Genomic DNA, 26,012 nt, shown 5'->3' with positions numbered 1-26,012 from the left:
GGGGGGGAGTATATTCTTTTATGTGTGGGGGGTTAATAAGAGGGAGCGTATTATTTTATGTGTGGGGGGTTAATAAGGGGAGTGTATTATTTTATGTGGGGGGGTTAATAAGGGGGCAGCATATTATTTTATGTGTGTGGGGGGGCCTATAACGGGGGGTTGTAATTTTGTTTGTGTGCGGGGGGAATTGTATTATTCTATTTGTGCAGGGGGACTCCCTCCCCCTGTAACATTGTAACATTGTTGAGCAGTGTATTATTGAGCTGCCCATACACCTTACAACCATCGCACAACTTTCGTTATGCGATGGTTGTAAGGTCATTAAAATCTCGTACGATCTGCACATCTTGGACAGTCAGATCGTACTTGCGATCATCGCAAGCCCTCCCAGCTGAGGGGAGGGCTTCCGATGATTGCAGTGCTGAGTGGGCAGCGTGCGCTTGCGCACACCGGCCCTTGCGGCATTCGTCTTCCGACCACTCCACCAACCCGACTAAAATCGTACAATTTTCGGCAGGTTTTCCAGCGTGCTTGCAAGACGAAAGTCGTACGACCTTACAGTAGAAGCGTTGTCGCACGCTTCCCATACACCTGCCGATTATCATACGATCGCGGGATCACCCGCGATTATCGTACGATAATCAGCAGGTGTATGGACACCTTTAGTGTATGTGTATATTAGGCCCCATTCACACCTACAGTATATTTCAGGTGTGATTAGAGATTCCTGTGTCAGGAACTTGCATTTTCCTGCAGCAGGAATCCCTAATCTGCCGTTTACAAGCGGCAACTATCATAAGATAAGAATTATCATAAGATTATTTAAGAGGGTGTGTTTAGGGGCGGAGTTAAGGCCGGGGCAGGGTAAGGGTTAGGTGGGGCAACTGGTGGCTAGTGACTCTTAAGGCCTGGCTAGTAGCTCAGGACTTGACCTTTTGAGCCCTGCCATTAAGTATTACAGTATAAACACCTAAAAGTCTTGCCAAAGTGCAGGCTGCACAAGAAGCCTAGGACCTTTGTTATCCAGCTAAATTAGTCCAAATATTTTTAGGCTCAAGCACCACTCCTAGAGCCAAGCACTGCCCATCAGTCATCTCCCTGTCACATAGTGGTCAAAAAGGGTACTGTCATTGGACAGGGCGCAGGAGAGTTTGCAGCAGCTCTAAGACAGCTCTGAGACCAAAAGTCAGGAAAATCAAGCCTTTAGTGAAATATAAAAAGTGAAGCTCTCCCAATCCAGCTGTGGTTCCACCCACCAGCTGCTATGTGACTACAGGTCACAGTCCCTACATAGAGGCAACTTATATTCCTAGAAGTGGCTAATACCTGGGGCGGCTGTAGCTCTGAAAGAGAGCAAACATTGAAATCATGTATTAAAAAATATCTTTCTATAAGCAGGAACAGGAGAATTACTTTTCTATACTCTTTATTTACTTAAAATGTGTATATTTACTGCACAGTTTTTAAATAGATGCCAGTAGTGCTTAGCTGACTTCCAAAAGTGGAAACATAACACAGTCCTAATGTGATAAACAACCCTTTCTGTGAAGAAAAAAAAAATGTTTAGCACAGCGCTAATGATAATTTACTTGGCTTGAGCATGTCTGTACTCCTCTTCATCTTGACGTGCTTTGATTTCTTGAGCAAGAGCTTCCTGCAAACGATCCTGCAGCTGCTCAAGCTCCTGAATCCTTTGTTTCTGGCGCGAGGCCTCCATCTCTTTCTGCTGCATCTCTGCTTGCATAGAAGCACGTGCCTTGCGGAAAATTTTGAAAAATGACATTAGTGAGTGAGCTCATGAGAGCCTGTGAAAGCAGTGTGCCTCGTTTATGGAAATATGATAGGGAAAACGGTTTTAGAATTTTGTGTTGCCCCCTAGCAAAAAGTCAGATTCTTTATTTCACTCTACATTACAACAAATGAAAATTCAGTTTTGTTTTTTATTGGGTAACATATGCTGACTTATATTTCTTTTTGGAAAAGTTTACTCAGAGTAAACCTTTCAGGGAGAAAATGCCTCGCTCGCGGACATCAGGGAGCTGCTGTACAAAAGAGGGAGACTCCCTGAACATCAGGGAGACTTGAGATCCCTGCTTTCATCAAATGATTTTATAAATAAGGCAGTAGCAGCCTTCACTAAATGGCAGACCGTGGTCCAGACAATGGAGTTCTAACAACAAAAAAACTAAATATTAAAAAAAATCAAATAAACTCATGCTCAGGGATGGGCTCATCAGCACTGTGCCTGGGAACACACACCAGCAGCTGTGCAATGTAGCGCAGCAGCTGGTGTGAATGCAGCCTAAATGACAGACTGCGGTATAGATAAGGACTGCGCGACTCTCCTGTCCAGAGCGTGATTCGCTTTGCTCGATTAAAATTTTACTCACCAGACCTCCTAGAATTTGAATTCACTACCAGTGAAGTAGGGAATCACAGGTATTGGACAAAATATATGTGGATAATTTGGAAAAGAGACAAACAATTGAAAACTTTGCATTTACTTCTTTTACAACAGAAAATGGGCATTATCATTTCACTGAAACCAATATTTCAGCATGATAGCCAGGCAATTAGCATTTACAGAAAATGAGGTCTTCGCATTGTGCTAAGTTTCCTTGCTTTTACAGAAAATGGAACTAAGCCTGCAATCTGAAAGGGTTTTTACATAAACATTGTTGGTGAACCAAAAAATAAATCCAACAAGACAAGGTCTAGTTTCTGTTGAGTGTTCACTCGGAATATGCGTGTATTTGTTGCTCTTGTGGATTTTCTACACTTCCTGTGGATCATTGAAAGTTGAGCTCCAGTTCCTGATTGGTCAGTGAAACTTTTGTATATGTGCTCTTTTCCTCATTTACGGCAGTCATAACCCAGTATATAAAAATACTTCAAGTTTAGGCATCATTTGAGATGTTAATGGCACATATACACTTCAGTAGGGGCAAATAAAGAGTGCTTCTAATAATCGGGGGTGCTTACTATTGACTACAGAATTTTTATTGGAAAACCTTTCTATGAGTAGAAAAATTACTTTTCTATACTATTAAAACACATTGGTTGCAGGTCAGAAAGAAGACTGCAGTGGGTCCAGCTGTTCCCGGAAACATCTTTGAGGAGTGGCGGATGATTGAGATCAGATTGTTTATCAACCCACTAATTAATTTTCCTCACTCACCTCCTCAGCCTCTTTTAGCTTTCCTGCCAGCAGTTGCTGCATCTCTTCTTGCTGTTCTCTCTGCCTGTGCTGTTCTTGTACCATGGCCTCTTCTGCTTTTTTTTGTGCCTCTCTCAGCTGCTCCAATTCCTTTTGCTGCCTTTCTCTTTCACTCTGAAGCTCTGCCAGTCTCTGCATCTCCTGCTCCCGTGCAATTCTTCGCTGTTCTCGTTGTTCTCTCTGTTCCCTGCGTCTAGTTTGTAGCTCACGGTGTAAAGAGAGAGAACCGGACTGATGAAGACGGATAGCTGTCTGGATAGCTGAAGTAGTACAGATGTAAAATGTATTGTACAAAGCATCACTCAGAAAAGAAGCTACTGCTGTAGAATAGCAAATCTATTAACCATTCCAAACTCATAAAGTCCTATTTGAGAGCAGGCCCCACAGGGTGCCTGTGGTTATTTTTATTAACCAAAAAGCTCTTCTCTGTGTGCACTTTTAAAACTGGCTTCACTTCACTAAGAGCCTGACATTCCTGACTTTTGGACTAAACCTCACCCACCATCTCCCTTTCCAGTGGAAGTACCCCGAGTGGACAGCCAGTTGCACCCATTAAACAGAGAGATTGCATATGATGGTGTCTAGTCCTGAAGTTAGGGGTGTCAAGCCCTTTGTAACAAAGTAAAACCAAACTACTGATCTGTGGGCCACCACCTATAACACTTTGGAGCTTAGTCAATAAAATTGAGAAAAGACATAAGAACAAAAGTGAACTGTTGTCAATATCAACCAACATTAAAGGGTTTTCTAAACCCTCAACTTTTTTGCATATATCTACTGCTAGCAAGCAGTAGATATATGCAAAAAGTAAAACAAAAAAAACGCTTTAACAGTGGTTTAAACTTACCTGTATCTTCCCCGCACTCCTGCCTGAAAATGTGAAAAATTCTCGGGCGGCCGCAAAGGATCTTGGGGCGCGCGCAAGCGCAGTTCACATTTTCGACGCGAGGAGAGACACAAGATAAGTCTATGGACGCATGCACCCGCATGCAGACACCGTGGGACAGGAAGTGCCAGCAAGCCCAGAGGAGTCAGCGCTGGATCGGATACCTGCTGCACCGCTGGAGAGAAGGCTGGAAACATCAGGAAAGAAGAGGAAGATCGGATTAAGAGACATTATATAAGGTAAGTGCTTTCATTAACGTTGGGGTGAGGGGAAAAAAAAGTTGCCTTTAATGTCACTTTAAAAATTCTGGATAGTCACAGGGCAACAGTTCTATTTTTGTTTCATTTTCTTTTCTCTGGTTTTAATTGATCAGCCATATTGTATCACTTGTATTACAATAGGACTGACATTAATCAATCTAGTGTGAATGCCCATTTTGACACAAATACGCTTTTAACTATCATCTTTAATAATTAGTAACTGACAATAACTTTCAGGATTTCCTTGTACAAATCCTTAACTGCTCTAGTAGTGTAATTATAATTCCAAAAGAAAAATCCCAACAGTAACTGTATTAATCATCTAGTTTGTACTGTTTACCTTTCTTGACCAAAGATTTTTAAAGCTTAGGCGACCAGACCAAGTTTAGAAGCACTGGTATGCATCAGTTAACTTGACAATATCTCTAATGGTGCCCATACACCTTACAATTATCTGCAGATTTTCTGTGGTCAGATTCCTCCATCTACACTTAGCTGTGTGGATGGAGGAATCTCCACCTGGGCCAAGCTTCAGTATCTTGTTAGTCAGCCCCGCTGGCTCCCAAAATACCTGAACAGTCTGATTGAATGCAGGTATTGTTCAGGTATTTTGAGAGCCAGCGGGGCCGACTAGCAAGATACTGAAGCTTGTCCCAGTGGGAGATTTCTCTACCCACACAGTTTAGCGTAGATGGAGGAATCTGTTGCACTTTTTCTATCTGACCAGAGAACATCTGCAGATAATTGTAAGGTGTATGGGCACCTTTACTCATTTTTCTGATTGACAGTGGGTCTGACAACTAGGAACACCATTTGCACATTCCTAGTTCTCTGCTACAAGGTTATTAATGTTCTCAAGGCACATGGTACATTTGGACTTATAAAGTAATCTTGCAGTTGCAAGGCTAATATGTTTCATTTATTTCTTTCATTCATTTTTTGACCCTGATGTCTCCATAAAGAGGACCTGTCACATATTTTGCTATCACATAGGGGGGTTTTATTAGCCCCCGTATGTGATAGCAATAAAGTTTAGTGAACAAAAAAAAAGGAAAAAAAAATTAAGTCCCCCCCCCCAAATTTAAAGTTACCCATAAAAAAGAATAAAAAAAAAACAAAAAAAAATGTTAAAGTCCCAATCTATACATACACGCTTGCAAACATGCGTCGGGGGCGCATACGTGCAAAAAAGATGATTGCGCCCATTACGCCGCACATGTTACATATCGCCGCGAACGTCGGAGTGAGAGCAATAAGTCTAGGGCCATCAATCACTGATAACACTAAACTGATGAGCGGTAAAAGCTTTTAAAGTGTCGCCTATGGCTAATTTTGGGTATGGTAGTTTTCTGTCAATTCGCGGGTGCGCGCAATTTTAAAGCTTGACATGTTTGTTGTCTATTTACCCGACGTGACCCGATCTTTTATATTTTACCAAAAAACTGGGTAATAATAAATGTTTCCTAACATAATGTAAATTTTCAAAATTTTCTGGAATTTTTCCTAATTATAATAAAAAATAAAAACCCCAGTGGTGATTAAATACCACCAAAATAAAGCTCCATCTGTCCCCAAAAAATGGTATAAAATTAATTTCAGTACAGCGTTGCATGACGGAATAAACGTCAGTCAAAGTACTGCAGCGCTAAACACTAAAAAATGGCCTGGCCAGGTCTTGAAGTGGTTAAAGTAGCCTAAAAGATTTCTTATGTTGGATAGACTGTATAAACATTAGAAACTATGTTGGGTTTTATTGCTGTCTGGTTCCTCCATCCAATAAATTTTCCTTTGCTTCCTATTCAAGAGACATGACAGCGGTGAGCAGAAATCTTCCCAAAATTAGGAGAAATCCCATCTTTGACAAATGTCATGGGAACAGGTGTCCTCACTGGAAGATTTCCTTTGAACTCCTATTCTGGTAACAACTGTAAAATGTTGAACTTTCTCTCTCTTTTTTTTTGTCCTAATGTTGTAACAATGGCCACAAGCACAAATAGTAAAAATAAATCTCCTTAGGAAGAAAACATAGTCATCAATAAAACCTGACAGGGGTTCTAAAACTTTTTCACTCTTTGCTACGTTTGCAAAGTTTTGGCTGAATTCTACTTAAGAAATAGTATATTCTAAGAATGATCAGAATTCTAGATAAGAAGAACAAGCTGATTAGTCAAATGACACGAACAACTATGTCTTAGCATGGAAAAAGTATCAGGTTTGAAAAGTTACTCTGTGATATATCTACATTTTACCAGTGTTTCTGAGAGAGGGTGAGCAAAGGTCCTAAAATAATGAAAGACATTCAGATCATAGAGTACTACCGAGACTGCAAGAACAATAGAAGGGCAGGGAGTAGTCAATACCCTATGAGCCATATGGTCACAGCATCTACACCAAAAAGAAAGTGGTGGCTATAGGTTCATTGTATTTACTCGATTCTTAAAGGCATTTCTCCTTGACCATTTTAGCTTCCACACCACTAATCCCTGACAATTCCTGTTTAACTCCACAGTTTGGAGATTTACATTACGTTGAATCAATATGGCCTTGGGAAAAATACAGTCAATGGCAATTCATTATCAATCATATCACAGATATGATGGAATCCTATTCTCTGCCTAAAGATTATTGTACAAATATTAAATCTGTTATACAAAGCTACACATTGTTAGAAACACAAGTACCTGTCACCCATTCTTGTCGGTGTTTTGTGTCAGATGCACTCATTTCATGGGTTTTTGTGGGGGTTTTAACACAGAACATACAACGACGACCATCTCTGTCAGGAAGTATCTAAGATAGAAAGATTACATATGAGTACATCTGTAGCCATCCCATTTCTTGAAGGTGTCAACTTTTAGCAATTACCTCTTTGTTCCAAGCAACAAAAACCATCTAAATACAATACAATAACCTTTTAAAAGTTATGTTTTATTCTATGGTTGGTTAGTGATTACTGGTTTCGAGCCATACCTATCCTTATTATAAAAAGTGACATCATTGAACTTCTCTCTATGTTTCTCAATCTTACCATGTAATGTCCAAAACAGAAGTCTACATTTTATTAAAATTATGTACTGTAGAGTTTGATACCACATGAGGTGGCTAAAAATTCTAGGAAGCCAGTTGCAGACTTTCCCTGACCACAGATTTGCCTTTACATGGGCAGCAAATAACTTTGACTTGTTTGATCATCCATGTATCTTTAGAAATTAAGTAAAGCCGAGTGATAGAGCTACCTGATGTTAAGACAAGAACATATTGTGACTAGGGTGTGGTAAAGGATGTCTTACCCAGGGTCTAACACACAATCCAGATTAAATACTACAAGAGGTCCCCACTAAGTAAATAATCCATTCAGAATGGATACAACCTTTAATAAGAGAATGCAAATTGCCAGCACAGCCAAAAACTCAAACAACCCCCTCCAATCAATCAACTAGCCTTTTAAGAGGTCAATGTCATCAGATTACTGAAAGACAAGTTGTGGCTGGTTGTTGATTAGTTCATGAAACCAAGAAGCCCAGGGTAAAGGGAAGTGAAAGACTAGAAGACTGTTTGGAACAGGATCTTAAAGTGCATCTTTCTAGGAAACTGGCTTTGAGGTCACACCTTAGAAAGAAAAGGAAAAGTAATCATCACACATAACCCAAAAAATCCAATGCATTCACGAGTGACAATATTTAACTCCATGCAAACATATACTCATTTTAACTCATACTATATGTAGGAGTTTTACTTGCCAAAGGATTTGTATTTCTGTCCACCTAGTCCTGAGATTTACAGAGTTACAGAGCCCTACCAAACAAAGTTGGGTTGGTGACCTGACTTTTCTCTACTGCAGTTAAGCAATATGGCTAGGTCACCTATCCCTATCCAAAGCCAGTTACTAACCAATGAAGGAGCAGCAGCAGACTGAAAAAGTAATCTCTCTCCTTCTCTTGTCAGCATGTTTCTTATCAGCACATGTGCATAGCATACATGACTGGCCCTTAATGCTGCCCCTTTTTTGTCTACTGGAAAAATGACATGACATTTGTCACTTCAAAACCATTTTTATACACAGCAATATTACATATAGGCCTGAAATTTAACATAAAGAGGAAAATCTGCTATAGGCTTGTGCTTCAACCAGCTCTTCCACAAATGCTATTTGTATTTATCCTTGTAGAATGTTGATGAGCGTCTAGTTGCTGCTGGCACCAGCTTTTCCTGGGCCCAAAAATATCCAACATGCAAGGTCCTCTAAACCTACCTAATCCTGGGAGGAAATAACAAAGTGTCAGCAGTTGGTGTATGCAGAAACTGGCAGATATGAGATTGTTGACCCTTTCTGGCAGAAAATGGCTGGACAAGGTTTAATGTTTTTAAGAACATTTGCTGGGAAAAAACCTTGTAACAATCTAAAAACATAGGGAACTGCACATGACTGCTGTTCATTCATTAGTGTACAAATTTAAATTTACAATACATATGGCATAATGTTATGCATAAAGGAAGAGCCCCGGGGCCATGCTAAAAAAATATGAAACATAATTCTGTGTTTAAAAGTGGAAATTCTGTGTTTGAAAGTCAGAAATCTGTGTTTAAAAGTCACAATTCTGAGTTTCAAACTCAGAATTTTAAAAACAGAATTCTGAGATTAAAAGTCAGAATTCTGAGATTGAAAGTCAGAATTCTGACTTTTAATCTCAAAATTCTGTTTTCAAAATTCTGAGTTTAAAAGAATTCTGACTTTTAAGCACAGATTTCTGTCTTTCAAACTCAAAATTCTGACTTTCAAACAAAGAATTCTGACATTTGAACACAGAATTATGTTTCATATATTTTTTTTAGCATGGCCCCAGGGCTCTTCCATAGATATATTCTAAGAAAGCAGCTTTATATATCTCTCTCCAATTCTAATAAAATATAAGCAATCCTGAAGTAAGTTCTGTGATGTTCACAAATATGACTATTTTAGGTACATAACACACTTGTGATCCACCCACGTTTTCACAGATTGCTCTGTCTCCAGCTGGATAAGCGAGGTGTCACTCCCTTGCTTTCAGAAAAGCTCCAGGATGTCATTTGCCAGCGACGTAGTGACCTGTGGAAAGCGATGAGTATTTCTCTGCCCTGTCCTGCATAGTGATCCTGTTGCTGACAAGTGGTCAGCATCGGCTAGATTGCACGTGTGACAGGCCTTACTTACAAATGGATACAAATAGGCTGGCTACATACACATGATTATTGCCTTGTTTCTATTGTTTCTGAACTAAATTCTTAACTCTTATATGTAGAAGAAGGAAGGATCCAAAGTGCCATGTGTGCAATGCTGCCACCATCCACTTAGTAATGCAGGGCGTCCTGGCACTCATAATGGAATAAAAAAAACAAGAAGTGGTAAAGGAACAAGTCTTCTATATACAGCAACAAGTAAAGATATAGGGATAAAACACAAAAATTATATCTACATACTGACCTCAACTCCACAATCTTTGTCTACAGCAATAGTTCCCTTCTTCTCTTTACATTCCTCACTCACATGGTAGCTTAAAACACTTGGCTTAAGAACAAACCAACGCTCAGTCCATGTTCTTCTTAAATTAGCCTTCTTCAGAAGGTACCCCTGCAACAACAATCAAGATGCATTCCCAGAATTAATGTGAAGCTCTTTAAAAAAGAAAAACTCTAAAATGGGATTTCAATAAAAAGAAGTTATATACATGCAGATAACAAAGGCAGAATACCTGATGACAAGAATATACTAAATGTAAGATTATTCATATAGTTCTTTCAGATGGCAGTCAGACATTAAAGCAAATTGTAGTGAAATTAAGTTTAGTAATCTGCCTCCTGCACGTAAGAGCCGGCACCTCATGTAGCTTCATCGTTTTTCTTTACGAACACATGAAACGCAGCTTCTCTATTATGCAAACAAATACTTTAGTTAGGAAGCTGTACTTTGACCTGCCCATCTGATACCTCCCTATTGGTCACTATTGGTCTGAAAATTATATCACAGTTATGGGTCAATAGAGAGGTGTGGGAAGGGGCATGCCAAAGTACTAATGGTCCTACAGTATAATAGAGAACTCTTAGTTTCAGAACTCCCAGGATGCTCCAATTTACAAAATTTTAAAAATGTATTTTAAATTTCTTTTACACATTTTGTTTTGTTAATTATATTAAGCAGTCATTGTGAAAGGATCCCACTATGACTGCTTGATAATTTATTAATATTTGTGTTTATTAGGCTGCTCCAAACTTAGGAACAGCCAATCATAACCTTAGTGACTGATCCGTAAATGCTGATCCTGCAGCATGTCAGGCTCAGATCTCACTAAAGACCTATGTTCATTCCCAGAATGATCTGGAGGCTGAAACATTGTTTCAGAATAGAAATATGTAGCTAAATCTTTCTATGCTGAAACATGTAGCAAAAAGCCGGTACACATTGGGATTTCCTAATCCCGATCTGAACAGCTGTCTAACAGTGATAGTAAGTGCAGTACATACCGCTCTGCTATTACTGTCAGACACCCGATCGCTAAAATCGATCTTGTGTCTGGGAAGCTTAATTCTTACAAACTTATCCTTACTGCTGATCTCAGCGGTTACCGGCATTATGGAGACCCAACTAGCTGCTCACGTACAGTGTACATGAGCAGTCATTTGGGCACATAGTGGTGGGGATGTACAGTGTACGTCTCCCGTTACTAAGGGGTAAAAGGCCTGGTAGCCTACTTTTATTTAAATGAAAGTTTAGCGTCCTGGCTTCCACTTTTAACATTAATACTTCTTTGTAGTGCTGTTCCCCACTTGTACTGGTGGCCCTCAGGCTTTCAGCTCTGCCAGCCTCACCAGTTCTCCCTGGCTGTCTTCGTGTGCCTCCAGCACAGACATTACCTGACTCCGCTCTGACTTCTGGGAGAGTCCTACTGACTTTTGAACAACGTCTGTTCCTATTTCCAAACCGGAGGTAATTTCCAGTCAGCGTCCTTTCCTTAAGGGCTGTGCACTCCAGTGCAATGATCAAGTCCTAGGTCCAAAACATGGACCGAGGAATGGAGATCTCATCCCTCCCAACTCTCTTTGAAATCTCCAGGATCCCAAGCAGAATCCAGAAAACCATTGCCTCCTGAAACCTCTCAGCTGAGAGTCCTGGGTGACCATAACACCCAATTCTACCGTGGGATTGCTACACATATCCCCCCCCCCCTTTTTTTCAAACCTGAGGAGTGGACACTTTGGCCTAAACCATTAGTCAGGGTCCATTCCTTCTCCAACTTCAAATCATTTTTCCTCTGGTCCTACCAAACAAACTGTCATTCTTAAAGGGGAATCCCAACCCCCACTGCACAAAGTGACTCTCTCTATGAGCACCTAATTACACTGTCTGGGGTTCTAACCGGACCCTTTGGAGTCTTTTTAGGTGTATGTGTAGACCAGTCAAAACCGCTTTCTCCATTCTTTTTCTGCACTTCCAGTCACTTCTGTTAAATTTAACTAAGGCCTGCCCCGTCCTTTTACCAATCTGGGAATTAACTTGCTTTAGTATCCTCTTGCTGAATTGTAGGCTATCTGCCTCAGTCTTCTCTTCATTAGACCCACACTCCATTTCCTTAAGTCCAGTCCCTGTTAGGTAACTTAATGAGGTAACTTAATGATGAAGGGTAACAGTCGTCCTGCGGTCACGTGCTGTCACTGTACAAACAGTCTCCCCAATGACAGACTATATCAAAATAATTCTCAATCTCATCTTTAGTAATCTCTTTTTGATCCACACCAGAGCCTTTGTTAATAGTTGATTGACTGTCAACCATTTCCTCTGTATTAACCATCACAATCCTTATGTCGTTGCTCACGTGCAACCATCCAATTATGATTTATCACCACCTCACAGTTGTCATCACAAGCAACAATTGACAGCAAACCATAGGTCTCATAATTGTCATTAACCCAAATATTGTCAGTAATATCAACCCCATCACCTTTGCCGTTGCCCATGACAACCAGAACATTACACTTTTGTAACGCATTACACTTTTTACCACTGTGGAAACTACCAATATTTTCCTCATACTGTCATAGGTGGACAGAGCTTTTTCATTACAATTACGAACATTTGACATTTCTGTTATCCCTGGGCCTTCTCGCACTTTCCCTGATATTTTTTTAACCCCTTCCTGAGTAACAGACCAGATCTTTGTTTCACTATTCTTAACTCTCTTTTAAGTCAGAGGTAAAATTTTTGCTGGTAGCGCTTCCAACTTTAGAGGGAAACTTGCCATTGCAACACACACACCCTTGTCCACAAGGTGTTCAGCAGCCCCTCGACCTAGGCCAGTAAACATGTTCACCCGTCACTGTCTAACAGAGAAACATTTTTTACCAATACATCCAAATATTACACCACGGTCAAAATATCAACCAACACCTAGTGCCCACTCAAAACTACTAATATAATATACAAATATCTGTGAAATTAATGTCACATTAAACTTATTATCACATACCTATAAATAGCAACAAAAATATATTCAGTGAAAGTGCTGAGTTATTCCAATATGAATAAATGAAATATCATCCCATCGCATAAAGTGCTGTCCAGTACATCCGAAAAATACATACAGTTTTCACTTATTCAATAAAGTCTGCTCACATAGTGCAGTCCCAAAGTGCATCAAACAAAAAAGTCCACTCCCAGCAAATAGCGATCTTAAGTTCACACAAATATGCTTCTTTCACAAAACTCCTGAATCCCCCATTCAAATATCGCACTCATGGATCCTTATGGTCATCTTGTTACAGATTAACCATTTAGCACTTGTTTTAATCCCTTCTCTTAGCCTCAATTACTCTCCTCATTCCTCCTAGGTCAGCTCTCCTCGTTCCTTCGTTCCTAAATCCGGTACCGCTATCTGTAACTCCCAGCCGGCACTTTCCAGCTCACTCTCCCGAACGGTCTTCTTAACTGTAGTAGCTGGGGTCAAGTGACACTCACACTAGCCCACATCAGACTCAAACACTGTCACCGTTTTTACTGGTACCTGCGCGGCTTCCACCGGAGACACCCCCTCCAGCCATCAGACTTCCACAGGCCTCTTTGCATAATGTACTTTTCTTTTTGAATGGCCATTATTGCATATACTCCGTTTGTGCCCCCCACAACACTTTTGCACACTTCAGCAAAAATAATGTTCCTTTAAGGGCCTCACTTCCTTCACACAGCATGTGCTGTCTCACTCGCAGCATACAGTTCCTATTAACTTCTTTTTCAGACACTTCAAACTCTGCTCACGACACAACTGTCACTTTAAATGTAAATTCTTTGCATCCAAATGGCATTTGCAAGAGTTAGCGCTGCTCGTCCACTTTGAGCACCAGTTGTTATGTTTGGGGATATTAGCACATCTGGTGAGCACTTTAAATACGCAGTCCACTCGCAATATCTTCTGTTTAAAAGCCTGGTAGTCCACTTTTATTTAAATGAAAGTTTACACACCCACCTTGGATAACCCTTGCAGGGGTTGTTCATGACAGCATCCATGCACTGCTTGCAAAACACAAGTTTAGCCTCCTGGCTTACACTTTTAACCTTAACACTTGTGACCCATCAGACCTCTCAGTAGTGCTGTCCTACACTTGTACTGGCGGCCCTCAGGCTCTTGGCTCTCCCAGCCTCACCAGTTCTCCCAGCCTCCCTGGCCGTCTTTGTGTGCCTCAGCACCCGCACCACCTAACTCCACTATGACTTCTGGAGAAGTCCTCCTGACTACTGTTCCTATTTGGCCACAGGAGCTAATTCCCCTAGTCAGCACCCTTTCTTTACAGGCTGTGCACACCTGTGCGATCATCAAGTGTTAGTTACTACCAAAACATGGACTCAAGAATGGAGATCTCTTCCCTCCCAACTCTCTTTAAATTCTCCCGGTTCCCGGATCCCAAGCAGAATCCAGAAAACTCTTGCCTCCTAAAAACCTCAATATTACTTGTAGTAGCCTGCTTGTCCATCTCCCCCATCTCTGTCGTGGTTTTCAGGGTCCTCCACTCTTCTGGGGGACCTGGACAATGGCAAATGACTTCAGGATGGAGAGCGGGGAGCAGACCGGAGAACCTCCGTTCTCTGATCTGCACTGTGTGAACAGTTGGACAGGAGCGCTGTACCCACAGCACTTCCTGTCTCAACTGTCATAAGCTGGACTGTACAGAAGATCGAACACAATGATGTGCTCGATCTTCTGTATTGGTGGGCAGGCTCCATATAGAGAACCGGTTACTTCCAAACGTTATCAAGTAGGGGCTTGTTAGACCCTGTTTAATAGAAATAAAGTTAATTGAAATACAAGGTAAAAAACATTTAAAAAAAGTAAAAAATAATTAAATAATTAAAAAAAAAAAGATATTAAAACCAACCCCTCCGCCCCCGCCATCTGCATGCCAATAATTGCACAAGTAGGACATTGTGTGTGAGAGTGCTGCCCCATTCCACTGTGTGCCATATTGTCAGTGAACAGAGCACCTCAAGGTGGTGCTGGAACCTGATCCTCCAGTTCCTGTGCTCACCTGCAGGTGTCTCCAGGCAGCCTGGAGCTGTCAGGTACCAGACCACCACTGGGTGGAACCTGCAATTGCGGTGCTCACCTGCGGGTGTCTCCCAGCTGTCGGCAATTAGTCTCCACCTGGTGCTGGCCTGGGAGGGTATTTAGCCCCTTCTCACAGTGAGGCTGATGCCACAGTATTGTCGCCATTGCCTGTATCCTATTGCCTCCTTGGACCCTGACTCCTTCCCCTGAAGTCTCCTGATCTGTGGCTCCCCTCTTGTTGCCCTGCTCCTCAGGTTAACTTGCCCTGTTATACTCTGTGTGTCATTCTGCTGTTTGCATTTAGTTTGGCTATTTTATGTTACTTTTGGTTGTTTGTGGGGTTGCTTGCGATTATATGATTTGGTATGTCTATTAAAATATAAGCTCTCAGCCTTGTTTGGTGTTGTCAAGTATTTGGTCCTCCTTTAGGTCTCGTTCACACCTAGGCGTATTGCATATGCGCGTCTGTCGCGCGTTTTTTTACCGCGATTCGCGGTAAAAAGTTGCGCGTTTCCGAAGGCTACTTGGCTGTATCCCAATGGAAACGCGCAACAAAACGGCCCAAAGTAGTACCTGTACCTTTTCAGGCGTGGGCTCTTTTGTAGCGCGTTAGGGACAGGCGGAAATATGCCAAGGTGGGAACGAGACCATTGAATACAATGGGATTTATATTTTTGAGCGTTTTGTAGAGCGTTTGTCGAGCGTAGGACGCGCTACAAAACGTTCAGGTGTGAACGAGGGCTAATAGATACCTGCACGCGGTCTGAGGCACCTGTGCACGGTATCGTGATACATATTGTGGTAGTCGGGCAGCAGCACTCTCCCAAGTAATTTGGGAAGATAGAAATACATGCTCAAATTTGGCCCCCTCTCCCTCCCTTGCTATACTTACCTTTCTGCGAACTGTCCCCCCCCTTCCCCCACCGATACGGGTGTACTATCTGTACCCCATACTGCCATCCGATTACAGTCCATGTACCCATTGCACTCCTGACCGCACGTCCAACAAAGTATCCTGGGTGCTCAGTAGTCGACGGATGGCCACCGTCAAAGTAATGCAGAAAAGAAATAGACACCGGCACTCCAATAATAAATCGATTACGTCTATTTATTGACGTACATCAAAAGCAAAATAACACACTTAGTGCCTTGTTTTGCCTGATGAAGGGGTTCCTGTGTGTCCCCGAAACGTCGCACTAAGTGTGTTATTTTGCTTTTGATGTACGTCAATAAATAGACGTAATCGATTTATTATTGGAGTGCCGGTGTCTATTTCTTTTCTCCATACTGCCATCCAGCGCAGCCCTGCGCTATGGATTTTGAATTTCGCTCGCAAATTGTGAGCACTCATTGGTCATCTCGGTCAGGTGTTAAAATTACTTTTATGGTTTGGGTTAAAATTATTTTTTGTATCATGACAAGTAGATTGGCCCCCACTTTAGTGCTTGGACAAGTAGTTTAAAAAAAACAAAACAATTTCCACAACCTGCTAAGTTTATAAAATAGAAAAGGATCTCACCTGCTTCAGTACATCTTGAATTATTTCTTCATACAGATCTTGGATTGCCATACTAAGTGTTTCCGTGCTAATACCCCGCAGGATTTTTGATGAAGTAACAAGATTAAGGAATTGCCAGACCGACATTCCCTGTCCTAGGGAGGACAACATCTCCCCCAGTTCCATCTCTCCTATTTCTGATCGGGCTGCTGTGAGCAGCTTCTGCAGAAGGTACTGCACCTTTAAAAGAAATAGCAGACATTTTGAATTGTCGTTGGGAAGGAAGATCTACAACTAAACCTAACCCTAACTCTAATTGATTTAAAAAAATGAATTTTTAGTAAGTTTCCCTACCAATGTATCTCTAAAACATATGACTAAAAGTCATACCAATGTACCTCTAAAACATATGACTAAAAGTGTAGCCAGTCATTGGTACTACATTTGTTTCTCATACGATATATAGATAGCGCATGAGAAAAAGAGCAAAGGAGTCACTATCTCCAGCTCTGTGTCTTTTATTAAGCAATCGCTAATGTACTACCACTCGGAGCCTAATTTAACATTGCAAATGATAATATAACAAGAGAGAAGCACATTTTTAAAGTGACTTTGTCAGTTATATAACATTCCTGAAAAAGCTCATCCCGTAAATGAATAAAGTGAAAATTCACCTCTCCTGCTGTCTGTGCCACTCAACTTGGCACCGCTGTCAACTAATCCCATCAATGGAGTGTCCTCTGAAATGGACGTTTCCAGGAGTGTCGATTTGCTGTGCCCCCTGCAGCACTCAGTGTTTTTTTTTCAGCAAAATCCTACGTTACTCCAGGACACATGAGGATGGTGGCAGGAACCACTGAGCACTGTGGAGGACACAGCAAATTGTCGGTTTCATTTAGACAATACAATAGAAGATTTATCAACAAAACAATGTTCAGCAGCGCGGGAGAGGCAAGTATAAACTTTATTCTTTTACAGGTTAAGCTTGTTGCAGAATCTTTGGTTAAAACAGAGTCAGAGTAAACTGGTTACAAACTTAGGGAATGGAAACTGCATTTAAACAAGAAAGGCAGAGATTACCGTACATTAGTGGAAACTGTATGTGAAAGTTACCAGATCTACAGATAGAGGTGGCTGAATTTTCATACAAATCTTTTGGTATGTGCTTTTCCCCAAAGGATCCCCTTGCATAATATTTTCATCAAATGCTTAGTACAAATTGCTCAGATTTCTAAATGATAAAATGTAGCAGTTGAACAATTGTTACTACTATCATATAGGAGCCATTATAGGAGCCAAGTTCACTGAGGGACACAGGATTCAGAGACAATTGGGTTATACTGCCGCCGACAGGAAGATTTGGACAATGGCAAAAAAAGTGACCAGCCTGGTATAAGCCCTCTTACTCCCAGCATGCCTCAATTTTCTAACAAGCAGTGCTGAGTGTACACCATAAACACAGGGGTGGGACCTGTATACCTTAATGAGCGTCCATGAGAAGGATTTTACATGCTACAAAATTTGTATTTCTTGTTCCATGAGGTAGACAGACTATACAACTGCACAACTGGCTATGTCCAAAAGCAATCCAACTGAGGGGTGGGCAACACAGCAAACAAACCGCCAACAGGCCCAGAAAAACAACCAGGGACTGCCTGCAGCTCATAGAGCTGCCTGAAGGACCTTACAGCCAAAGCTAGCTTGGAATGAGGTCTGAACATCCACATGGTATAACTTATAGAACACGACAACAGAAGACCAGATGGCAGCTTTCCAAATCTGGGAAACAGTTGCCTGATGCCGTAAGCCCAAGAGGCGTTCACACAACTAGTAGAGTGTGTCTTGCGAAGGAAAGGTGGAACCCGATCTTTAAGACCATAAGCTTGAATGTTGATTTATCTGAGCTACCAAGAAATGGTGGAAGGAAAAATGGTTACCCTTCCAAATTGAAAGACTCCAAATAAAGGTAAATCTCACTCTGATATACTGGGGTCAGACAGAGGGAGGGAGGCACAATGCCCTGTTAAGATGGAAGGCTGAAACCAACTTGGAGAGAAAGATCCTCTATGGCCTTAATACCCTATACTAAGGCCAGTATAGGATTTTTTACAGGACAAAGCCGCCAGCTCAGATACCTGCTTTGCAGAGGTGTTGGTGACAACTAACACAACCTTGTGAGTGAGAATAGAAAGGTCAAATTTTACTGGGAGTTTTAAAAGGCCCCTTTTGAAGAGCCAAAAGAACCACATATAAATCCCACAGTACCACAGGTAGGCACACATGGGAACGATATGAGAGACAACCTGTACAAGTCTCAATAAAAGAATGGGAGACTGGCAATCTTTAGAATAATATTGCAAGTGCTGAGGTCTGACCCTTGATAGTAGTCAGGGCTAACTGTTGATCCAAGCCTGACTAAAAAAAAATCAGGATTTGCCACACAAAGGATTTCCTGGAATGGAAATGTCTTTGTTTTTACCAAGCGAACTATGCTTTCCATGTGCGATCGTAATTATTCCAGGGAGTAGTTTTGCTGGCTCTTAACATCAAGGGTATCACCAAGTCAGAGAGACCCCTGCCCTTTAGGACCTATGCTTTAATAGCGAGAACATATGATCGACCTGGAAGAGCCCACTGAGCATCTACTGGACATCTTCTCAGTTCAGAGTGCCACATCTGCCTGGGCCAATTTGGAGCTATGACTATCACAAGAATGCCCTCCATCTCAATGCTGAGGAGCAGACAAAGGAGTTTCAAGGAAGAAACAGCATCAGACTGATCAGGAGATGCTCTTCCGAGGACCCCTACCTGTGACACAGGTTCTGGGACACCTACAGGTGTAAAGACCATTGTTTTGAGTCCAGGTGCTGCCCGAGGAAGTCCTCCTTCCAATTATCCATGCACAGTGGGCAAGGCTGAAAGGTGAAGTTCTGCCCAGGGCAGGATCCTTTCTACATCCCTTGCTGTGGCAAGACTTTCTTGTTCCTTCCTGGTGATTGATGTACACCAGTGTTGTGGCCTTGTCCAATTTTGATTGAAAGACCTTTCCGGTCGACATCTTCAGAGTTATAGGGACAACTAAATTGCTCAAAACTCCAGAATATTGATCGGAAGCCATGATTCCTCTAGCGGCCAAGTTCTCTGCACCGACAATGTGTCTAGGACTCCTTCCCAGCCTGTCATGCTGGCATCCTTTGTGATGATCTTCCAAGATATCAGAACAAAGAATTGTCCCAACTCCAGATCTGCATTTCTAAGCCACTTTTGACAGTTCAGGACGAACCTAACCTTTTTAGGGTGTGCACTGTCTGCCTCGCATTTTTGGTCAGGACCAGTGCTAACTGTTCCTTCAACAGGAGGTCATCCAGATACTCCACAATGGGGATCCCTGCGAGCACAACAAGGCAAACACAGGGGCTGGAACCTTGGTTAATACAGGGGGTGCAGAAGACCAAATAGCAGGGCTAAGAACTGGATTTGCTGAGGGTGCACATTAAAGCCAAGGAATCACTGATGTTCTGCAATAATAGGGACATGCAAATTTTACCAAAGCTGGAAAGTCTCCCTGATGAAGGTAGGCTATGACTGTCAAGGTGGATAACATATAGACATATTACATTTTAAATATTACATAACCGCTTGCTCCAGAAGACCTGCAAGGACTACATGGAGGTCTGCTAATCTGAGCGGTGACACAGGAAGATTGGAATTCTAGGGAATTCAACTCTAGTTTGTGCCCTTACCTTGGCATCTGAGATGCATCCCATCCAGATGTCTGCAAAAGTTAACAGACATTCCCCAATTTGGAAAGTGGGGGTGCCCCTTCATGCTGAGGATGATTTGTCCATAGGTTTGGGGGAATTGTGAGCCCATGGTTTGCAGTGAAACTGGGTTTCTAGCTTAGGTTTTGGCTTAGAGGCCTGAGAGTAAGGAACTCTTCATGGTCTCAGGTGTTTTTTCAGAGCCTGGGTCCTAGACTTTTTCTGCTGAGGTAGATTAATACCCTATAGCTCCAGTGACATCATCGATGTGGGTGTCCAAGGCAGCTCCAAAGAAACATTGTTCCTTGAAAGGTATGCATAAAAAATGTTTTTTACATTCCTGTTCTTCAGTTTGACTTCCAGGTAGGGAATAGTTTTGCCTCTTCTAGTTTCTAGCAATAGTCAACTTGAGCTGCAAGGAAGATTTGGCGAACAAGGATCTGTTAGTCTGCAGCCCAACATTTCAACCCAAAAGTTCTCTGCATGTTAACGGATAGGGACCCATTTGGGAAACAAGATGGTAGAGATCAACTAACTAATTATCTACGCACTAGTGCAGAGCTTTCGGCCTGAACGCTAATCACTCCAAAAACAGAGGATTAGTAAAGCTGGATCCCTTGCAATGAATTGTGTCTATTCCCTAATGTTTGACAGACTAACATTATGGCCATGACAGATTGCAATGCAGGGCCTGCTAGGGAAAACAAGGCTTTAGAAAATGTCTCTTAAGTGTTATCTGTGGGATCCTTATTTACTGGTGCATCCTTTACAGTAATTGTTAGTGCTTTGTTAAGGTGGGACACCACTGGATCAGTTGTGGGAACAGCCAACTTCTTGATAAAGGCCTCTTTAAACACGTATTTTCCAGGTAGCCCCCCCACAATTGTCCAGTCTAGTGGTGGCTGGGTACAGCCTCCAAAGCTATTGCTAAAAAGAAAACAAATCCAAATAGCTGCATTGAAAGGGGAGCTCAAGCAGCACATTGATGAAGTTTTGATTGAAGACAAAAATAATCTTGAGGAAAAAAATAGTTAAACTTTTCTTAGTAGAGAAAAAAAAGTACATCCTCCTAGGACACCGACACATGCTGGAAGTGCGAGGGGTTATACCAGACCGCCAGTGTACAAATCCTCCTTTAGGACACAGTATATCCCAATTACATAGTTACAATTGTCTCTGAATCCTGTGTTCCTCAATGAACAAGAAAACAAATAGTGATTCCACTGTAACAGAACAGTGCAGCTTCTAAGTAGTTTGTTGCTGCCTTACTAGAAAACTGACATTAGGGTGTAGACAAGAGCAAACTTATTCATTATAAAAAAGATGGTACAAGGCTGACTGTGCAAATCAGATTGTTTTCCAGGTGCGATAATGGAATACCAGCTTGCCAGAGAAAGAGTGTGTTTATGCTACTGGATCATGAGAACTAGTATAACAAGTCTAAGTTAAGCTTAAGGTGTAGCAGTTCTTAGTGTGAGGTAGCTGTATCTATGAATTAGCAATGTTGTCATCCTAAGACAGGAAGTGTGTTAAGCCTACAGAACACCACCTCTTCTCATCTCTATAACATAGAGGAAGTGTTCTGTAGTTCAGAGAGGTAACCTGGGCAGGAAGTAAAGACTTGAGATAACAATGCAGACTGCACAGGGCAGCAATTCATTTGTCAGGATCAACATGTATTATTTTTCATTTAGCTAACACAGAGCTAAAAATTTCCACTCGCCTGCTCACATTTTGCGAGTGGAAATAAAGTAAGGGCGAGTGGAAATTCAGCCAGTGTATTAGGGCACACACTCTCTCTCCTCATGCTGATGCTGCCCCGCCGACAGACACGCCCACACCACTGCTGGAAGAGCCGTGTCCGTGCGTGCTTTGGATATCCCAGTGGAGCCGCATACTAACAGGTCAGATGCCGGGGATGATGGGAAGCACTGAGATGGGGAGAGGGAGGCAGGCGGCTGTGTGTACAATATACTATCTCAAACTTAAGCTTAAATGCAAGTGCTGCGCTTCCAGAGACCTGAGAGATAAGAGAAACAGAAACGTCCAATCATCAACAAAAATTTGAATATAAGAAAAACTGGGATCACAGCAAATGCAGAATATGATAAATATGATATTTCCTACACAAAAGTCCACCCCCCCAAGTCAATATGCTATATGGAGAGAATATATATTGCTTAGTCAAAGAAAAAGTAAATCAGAGGTTTCCACCACTCCTTCACAGCTGCTGACAAGTTATATCTTCACAGAACATTGTGCTTTTGTGGAGGAAATATCATATGTATTACATTGTGTGTTTCATGTTATCACAGTTATTCTTATTTTGACATTATTGTTGGTGATTGGATTTTTTTTTAGGTTTATGTTTGAGATAACACAAGGTGTAGTGCTCACATTAAATAAACACACAGTTAAATAATAGTATTAATCAATATTAATTAAGTAAATAATATTACTAATTAAATAACTAATATTAATTAATATTTAATAAGTAATGAAATAGTAAAATGAATGCGTTGTCTATTACATTGGAGGGTCCTGAGTCCATTCTCTGGCATAGTTCAGAGTCTATCGCGTTGGAGGGTACTGATTTTTATTGATACTTATTTTACTTTATGTTTACATTGCGTTATGTTAATATTGTTAAAGTTGTTATTGTTAATATTTATTTTTGTAACTTTATTCTGAATGAAACATTTAACAGTGTAATTTCATGAGATAATTTAAGAGGGCGTGTTTAGGGGAGGAGTTAAGGTCGGGGCAGGGTAGGGGTTAGGTGGGGCAACTGGTGGCGAGTAACTCTTAAGGACTGGCTAGTAGTTCAGAACCTGAAATTTTGAGCCCTGAGCGAACATATATAAAAAATGCTAATATTTAACAGGTTATCGTAAGGTGTGTGGAAGCCGTGCGACCTCTACTACTGTAAGGTCGCACGACTTTGAACTTACGGACATGTTCGAAAACCCGCCGAGCATCGTACGACGTTCGGCGGGTTTGTGACATGTCCGTACGATAACAGCCGTACGGGCCGGTGTGCGCAAGCGCACACTGCCCGTTCGGCATTGCGGTCATCGGAAGCCCGCCCCTCAGGGGGCGTGGCTTGTGATCATCGCAAGTACGATCTGCCTATGCAAGATAGGCAGATCGTACGTTTTTTTAAGTACCTTACAACCATCGCAAGACAAAAGTCTTGCGATGGTTGTAAGGTGTGTGCCCAGCCTTAACTGAATAAACTGCAGAGGGAAGCTGATTGGTTGCCATGCACAGCTGCTCCAGATTTTGTCTGCTCCAGTTTTGATAAATCCCCCTCAGTATGTCTCAAAGGTTTCAAAATAGCTATTTTGGCAAATAATCATGCTATCTAAATCAAGAAGAAAACTACCAAGCACATCAAAACAACAAAAATGGTGGTGATCACTGCTAACTTCTGTATGCAGTTATTTAATATCTTAACTGGGCTGTGCAAATTGCTTTTTCTGATATTGCAAAACAATGTTTTTGTAGATGTACGGATAACACAAAAGAGTGTTTGCCTTATTTAGTTTGAGATGCAAAAAGAGGAAGTGTACACTTCAGATGATGATTCACTGGTTTACAATTGAGGAGAAAGTGTCCTTTATTTTCCTTAAAAAAATGAACAAACCTGACAAATAAACAAGCCACAGAACAAACATTTGAGATTTGTTTCTTGTATAAATTCATACATGAAGACATAAAGTAACGTAGTACATCTAGGGTTGCCACCTGTCCAGGATTCACCCGGACAGTCCGGGTTTTGAATGCTGTGTTCTGGTTTCATGGCAGCAGAAACCCAGACACAAGATGTCAAGCAGACAGGGGCAACCAAAGTTAAGATAGGGGCTACTGGCCCCCCACTGAAAATAGTCTCAACTGTGATATTTACATTGGAATAAGTAGCGCTATACACATATGCATAAGCCACGACTAATCCTCCCAAATAAAATGTGTGTTCGGGTTTCCCTTGAAGAAAAGGTGGCAACCCTAAGTACATCTCCAACTTGACTGACTGACTTTTTAAGATATATACACTTTTTTCTTGTCACACTGTCCTGGTATCCGTGACGGATTTTCCCCTTTGTCCAGTTTCCAAGCCAGATTTTCCCCTCTCTCCTAGTTGCTTGGCTGTCAGTCTATTGGGGATTAACAGAGCTTCAGCCAATCTTCTCCCTTCCTTCGCTATTTAGGTTCAGCTCACCTGTTGCTCATTGTTCAAGCAACAAGTCAGTTTTCTGCTGACGGACCCGCCTGTGGTCCTTGTGATGTACCCCTGAGTTCCTGGAGATTTTCCATGTTCCCTAGTTCCACTGATTTCCTAGTGTACCTTTGTAGATTCCCTCCTTGCTGTTCCCTGTGTCCCTGCTTACTCTGAGTCCCTCGTGATTCCCTGTGGTATCGCTGTGCATTCACCTGTGTGGTGTGAGAGGCCTTGCTTGCTTGTTTGTTGTTTTGCTGCTGGGTCCCTCGATTAACTTTAGTGTGTCTGCTTTCCCTATCTGCCCTGCTCTCTCTGACTCAGCCTGTGCTGTGCTCCTTGTTGTTGTGGTAGTTCCTATGCTTCCCTGTGAACTTGCTTTCACATTGTCTTTGTGAGTACCTTCCCCGTTTCTTGCACTGTGCCTTTCTTGTAGGTATTTCCCTGTATGCCCATCATCACTCCCTGGGTGCCATCTCCTGTCTTCTTTGGGCCCTCCCCGTGAGTATTTCTTATACAGCTCTCTTCTGTGTACGCACAGTCCTTGTGCGTATCTGCCTCTAACCTGTACCTTTTGTGTAACACAAGTTCCTTGTGTTACGCTCCTTCCTTGTGCCCTGAGCCTCAGTGTCGCACGTTCCTTGTATCTGTCATTTTTATCCTGCGCTTCTATGTATGCATGTCTCCTGCGTGTTTCCTCCTGTGTACCTTGACCCTGTGTATGTTCCCCTGCGTATTCAGAACCTCTGTACAATGCACTTTCCTGTGTACTATTCCCCAGTGTGCACCCACTGCAACCTTCCTGCATCTATTGGGTGCAGTCTCTTGCCCTACTTGCCACTGAGTCCAGTGTTCTGTTGTTGTATCTCCTTAGACCCTGCGCTTCTGGCACACCCACGTTTCTGGTGCAGATTCCCTGTCTCCCTGCGTTTAGAGTAACCTGCGTCCATTCACTCCCAAGACCTTCATTCCTGGTCTGTTCCCTGTTCTGGACAGCTCTGCAAAACCCAGAGCTCACAATCCCTAGTGCCCTGGTTCCCAGACCGTGACAGTTGCAATGTGTTGTTGTTTAACTTAACAGCTAGAACAACTGGGGTGTACTCTGGGGTTCATCTCTGAACACCCTAAAATATCTCAAATGATCCCTTTATCTCCCTAAAATATTTGACAAATAATGTTTTCTTTACCTTTTTCTATGCTGGAGATACATCAAATTTTTAATCCCTGCAACGTGAACAGGTTTCCTTATTAAAGGCAGATGGTGGGAGGGGTCACATGGCACCCTATGTTTCTTTCTGCCCAAGTAGGTTTGTCCTGCCATACTACGACCCCCAAGAGTCCACAGTCATCAGCCATCCAGTGGGTTGGCTCTTAGGAGTTGCCACCAGGCAGTCATGAGGGCAATTGCACTGGCTGTAATAGGATTCTATGGTCATTCTCTTCCAGTGCATGACACTAGTGATGCTAGGGTCTCAATCATAACATCCCCCACAATCTAAAGCAGCCTTTCTCTAACAGGGGGCCATGGCACACTGGGGTGCCTCAACATTTTATGATGGTAGGAGTCTGAAAAGGGGAACTCTGATGTAAACATGAAAGGGGGTGG

At 42.0% G+C, this 26,012-nt stretch overlaps 1 protein-coding gene across 2 annotated transcripts in view; it reads right to left on the bottom strand.

The window, feature by feature from the left end:
* DEF6 (DEF6, guanine nucleotide exchange factor) overlaps positions 1 to 26,012 on the bottom strand; it is a 59,146-nt gene that overhangs the window by 11,450 nt on the left and 21,684 nt on the right. For both annotated transcript variants that reach the window (XM_018560602.1, XM_018560603.1), the window contains exons 4-8: positions 16,451 to 16,669; positions 9,825 to 9,971; positions 7,045 to 7,153; positions 3,179 to 3,477; positions 1,590 to 1,756 (exon numbers count right to left, since the gene is read on the bottom strand). In XM_018560602.1, coding sequence (XP_018416104.1) covers positions 1,590 to 1,756; positions 3,179 to 3,477; positions 7,045 to 7,153; positions 9,825 to 9,971; positions 16,451 to 16,669 — 941 coding nt within the window. The remainder of the gene's footprint in view (positions 1 to 1,589; positions 1,757 to 3,178; positions 3,478 to 7,044; positions 7,154 to 9,824; positions 9,972 to 16,450; positions 16,670 to 26,012) is intronic.

This window comes from Nanorana parkeri, unplaced genomic scaffold (genome assembly GCF_000935625.1).
Source record: "Nanorana parkeri isolate BGI_ZX_2015 unplaced genomic scaffold, ASM93562v1 scaffold468, whole genome shotgun sequence".
Lineage (NCBI taxonomy): Eukaryota > Metazoa > Chordata > Amphibia > Anura > Dicroglossidae > Nanorana > Nanorana parkeri.
This window is presented reverse-complemented; position numbering and strand designations above follow the sequence as displayed.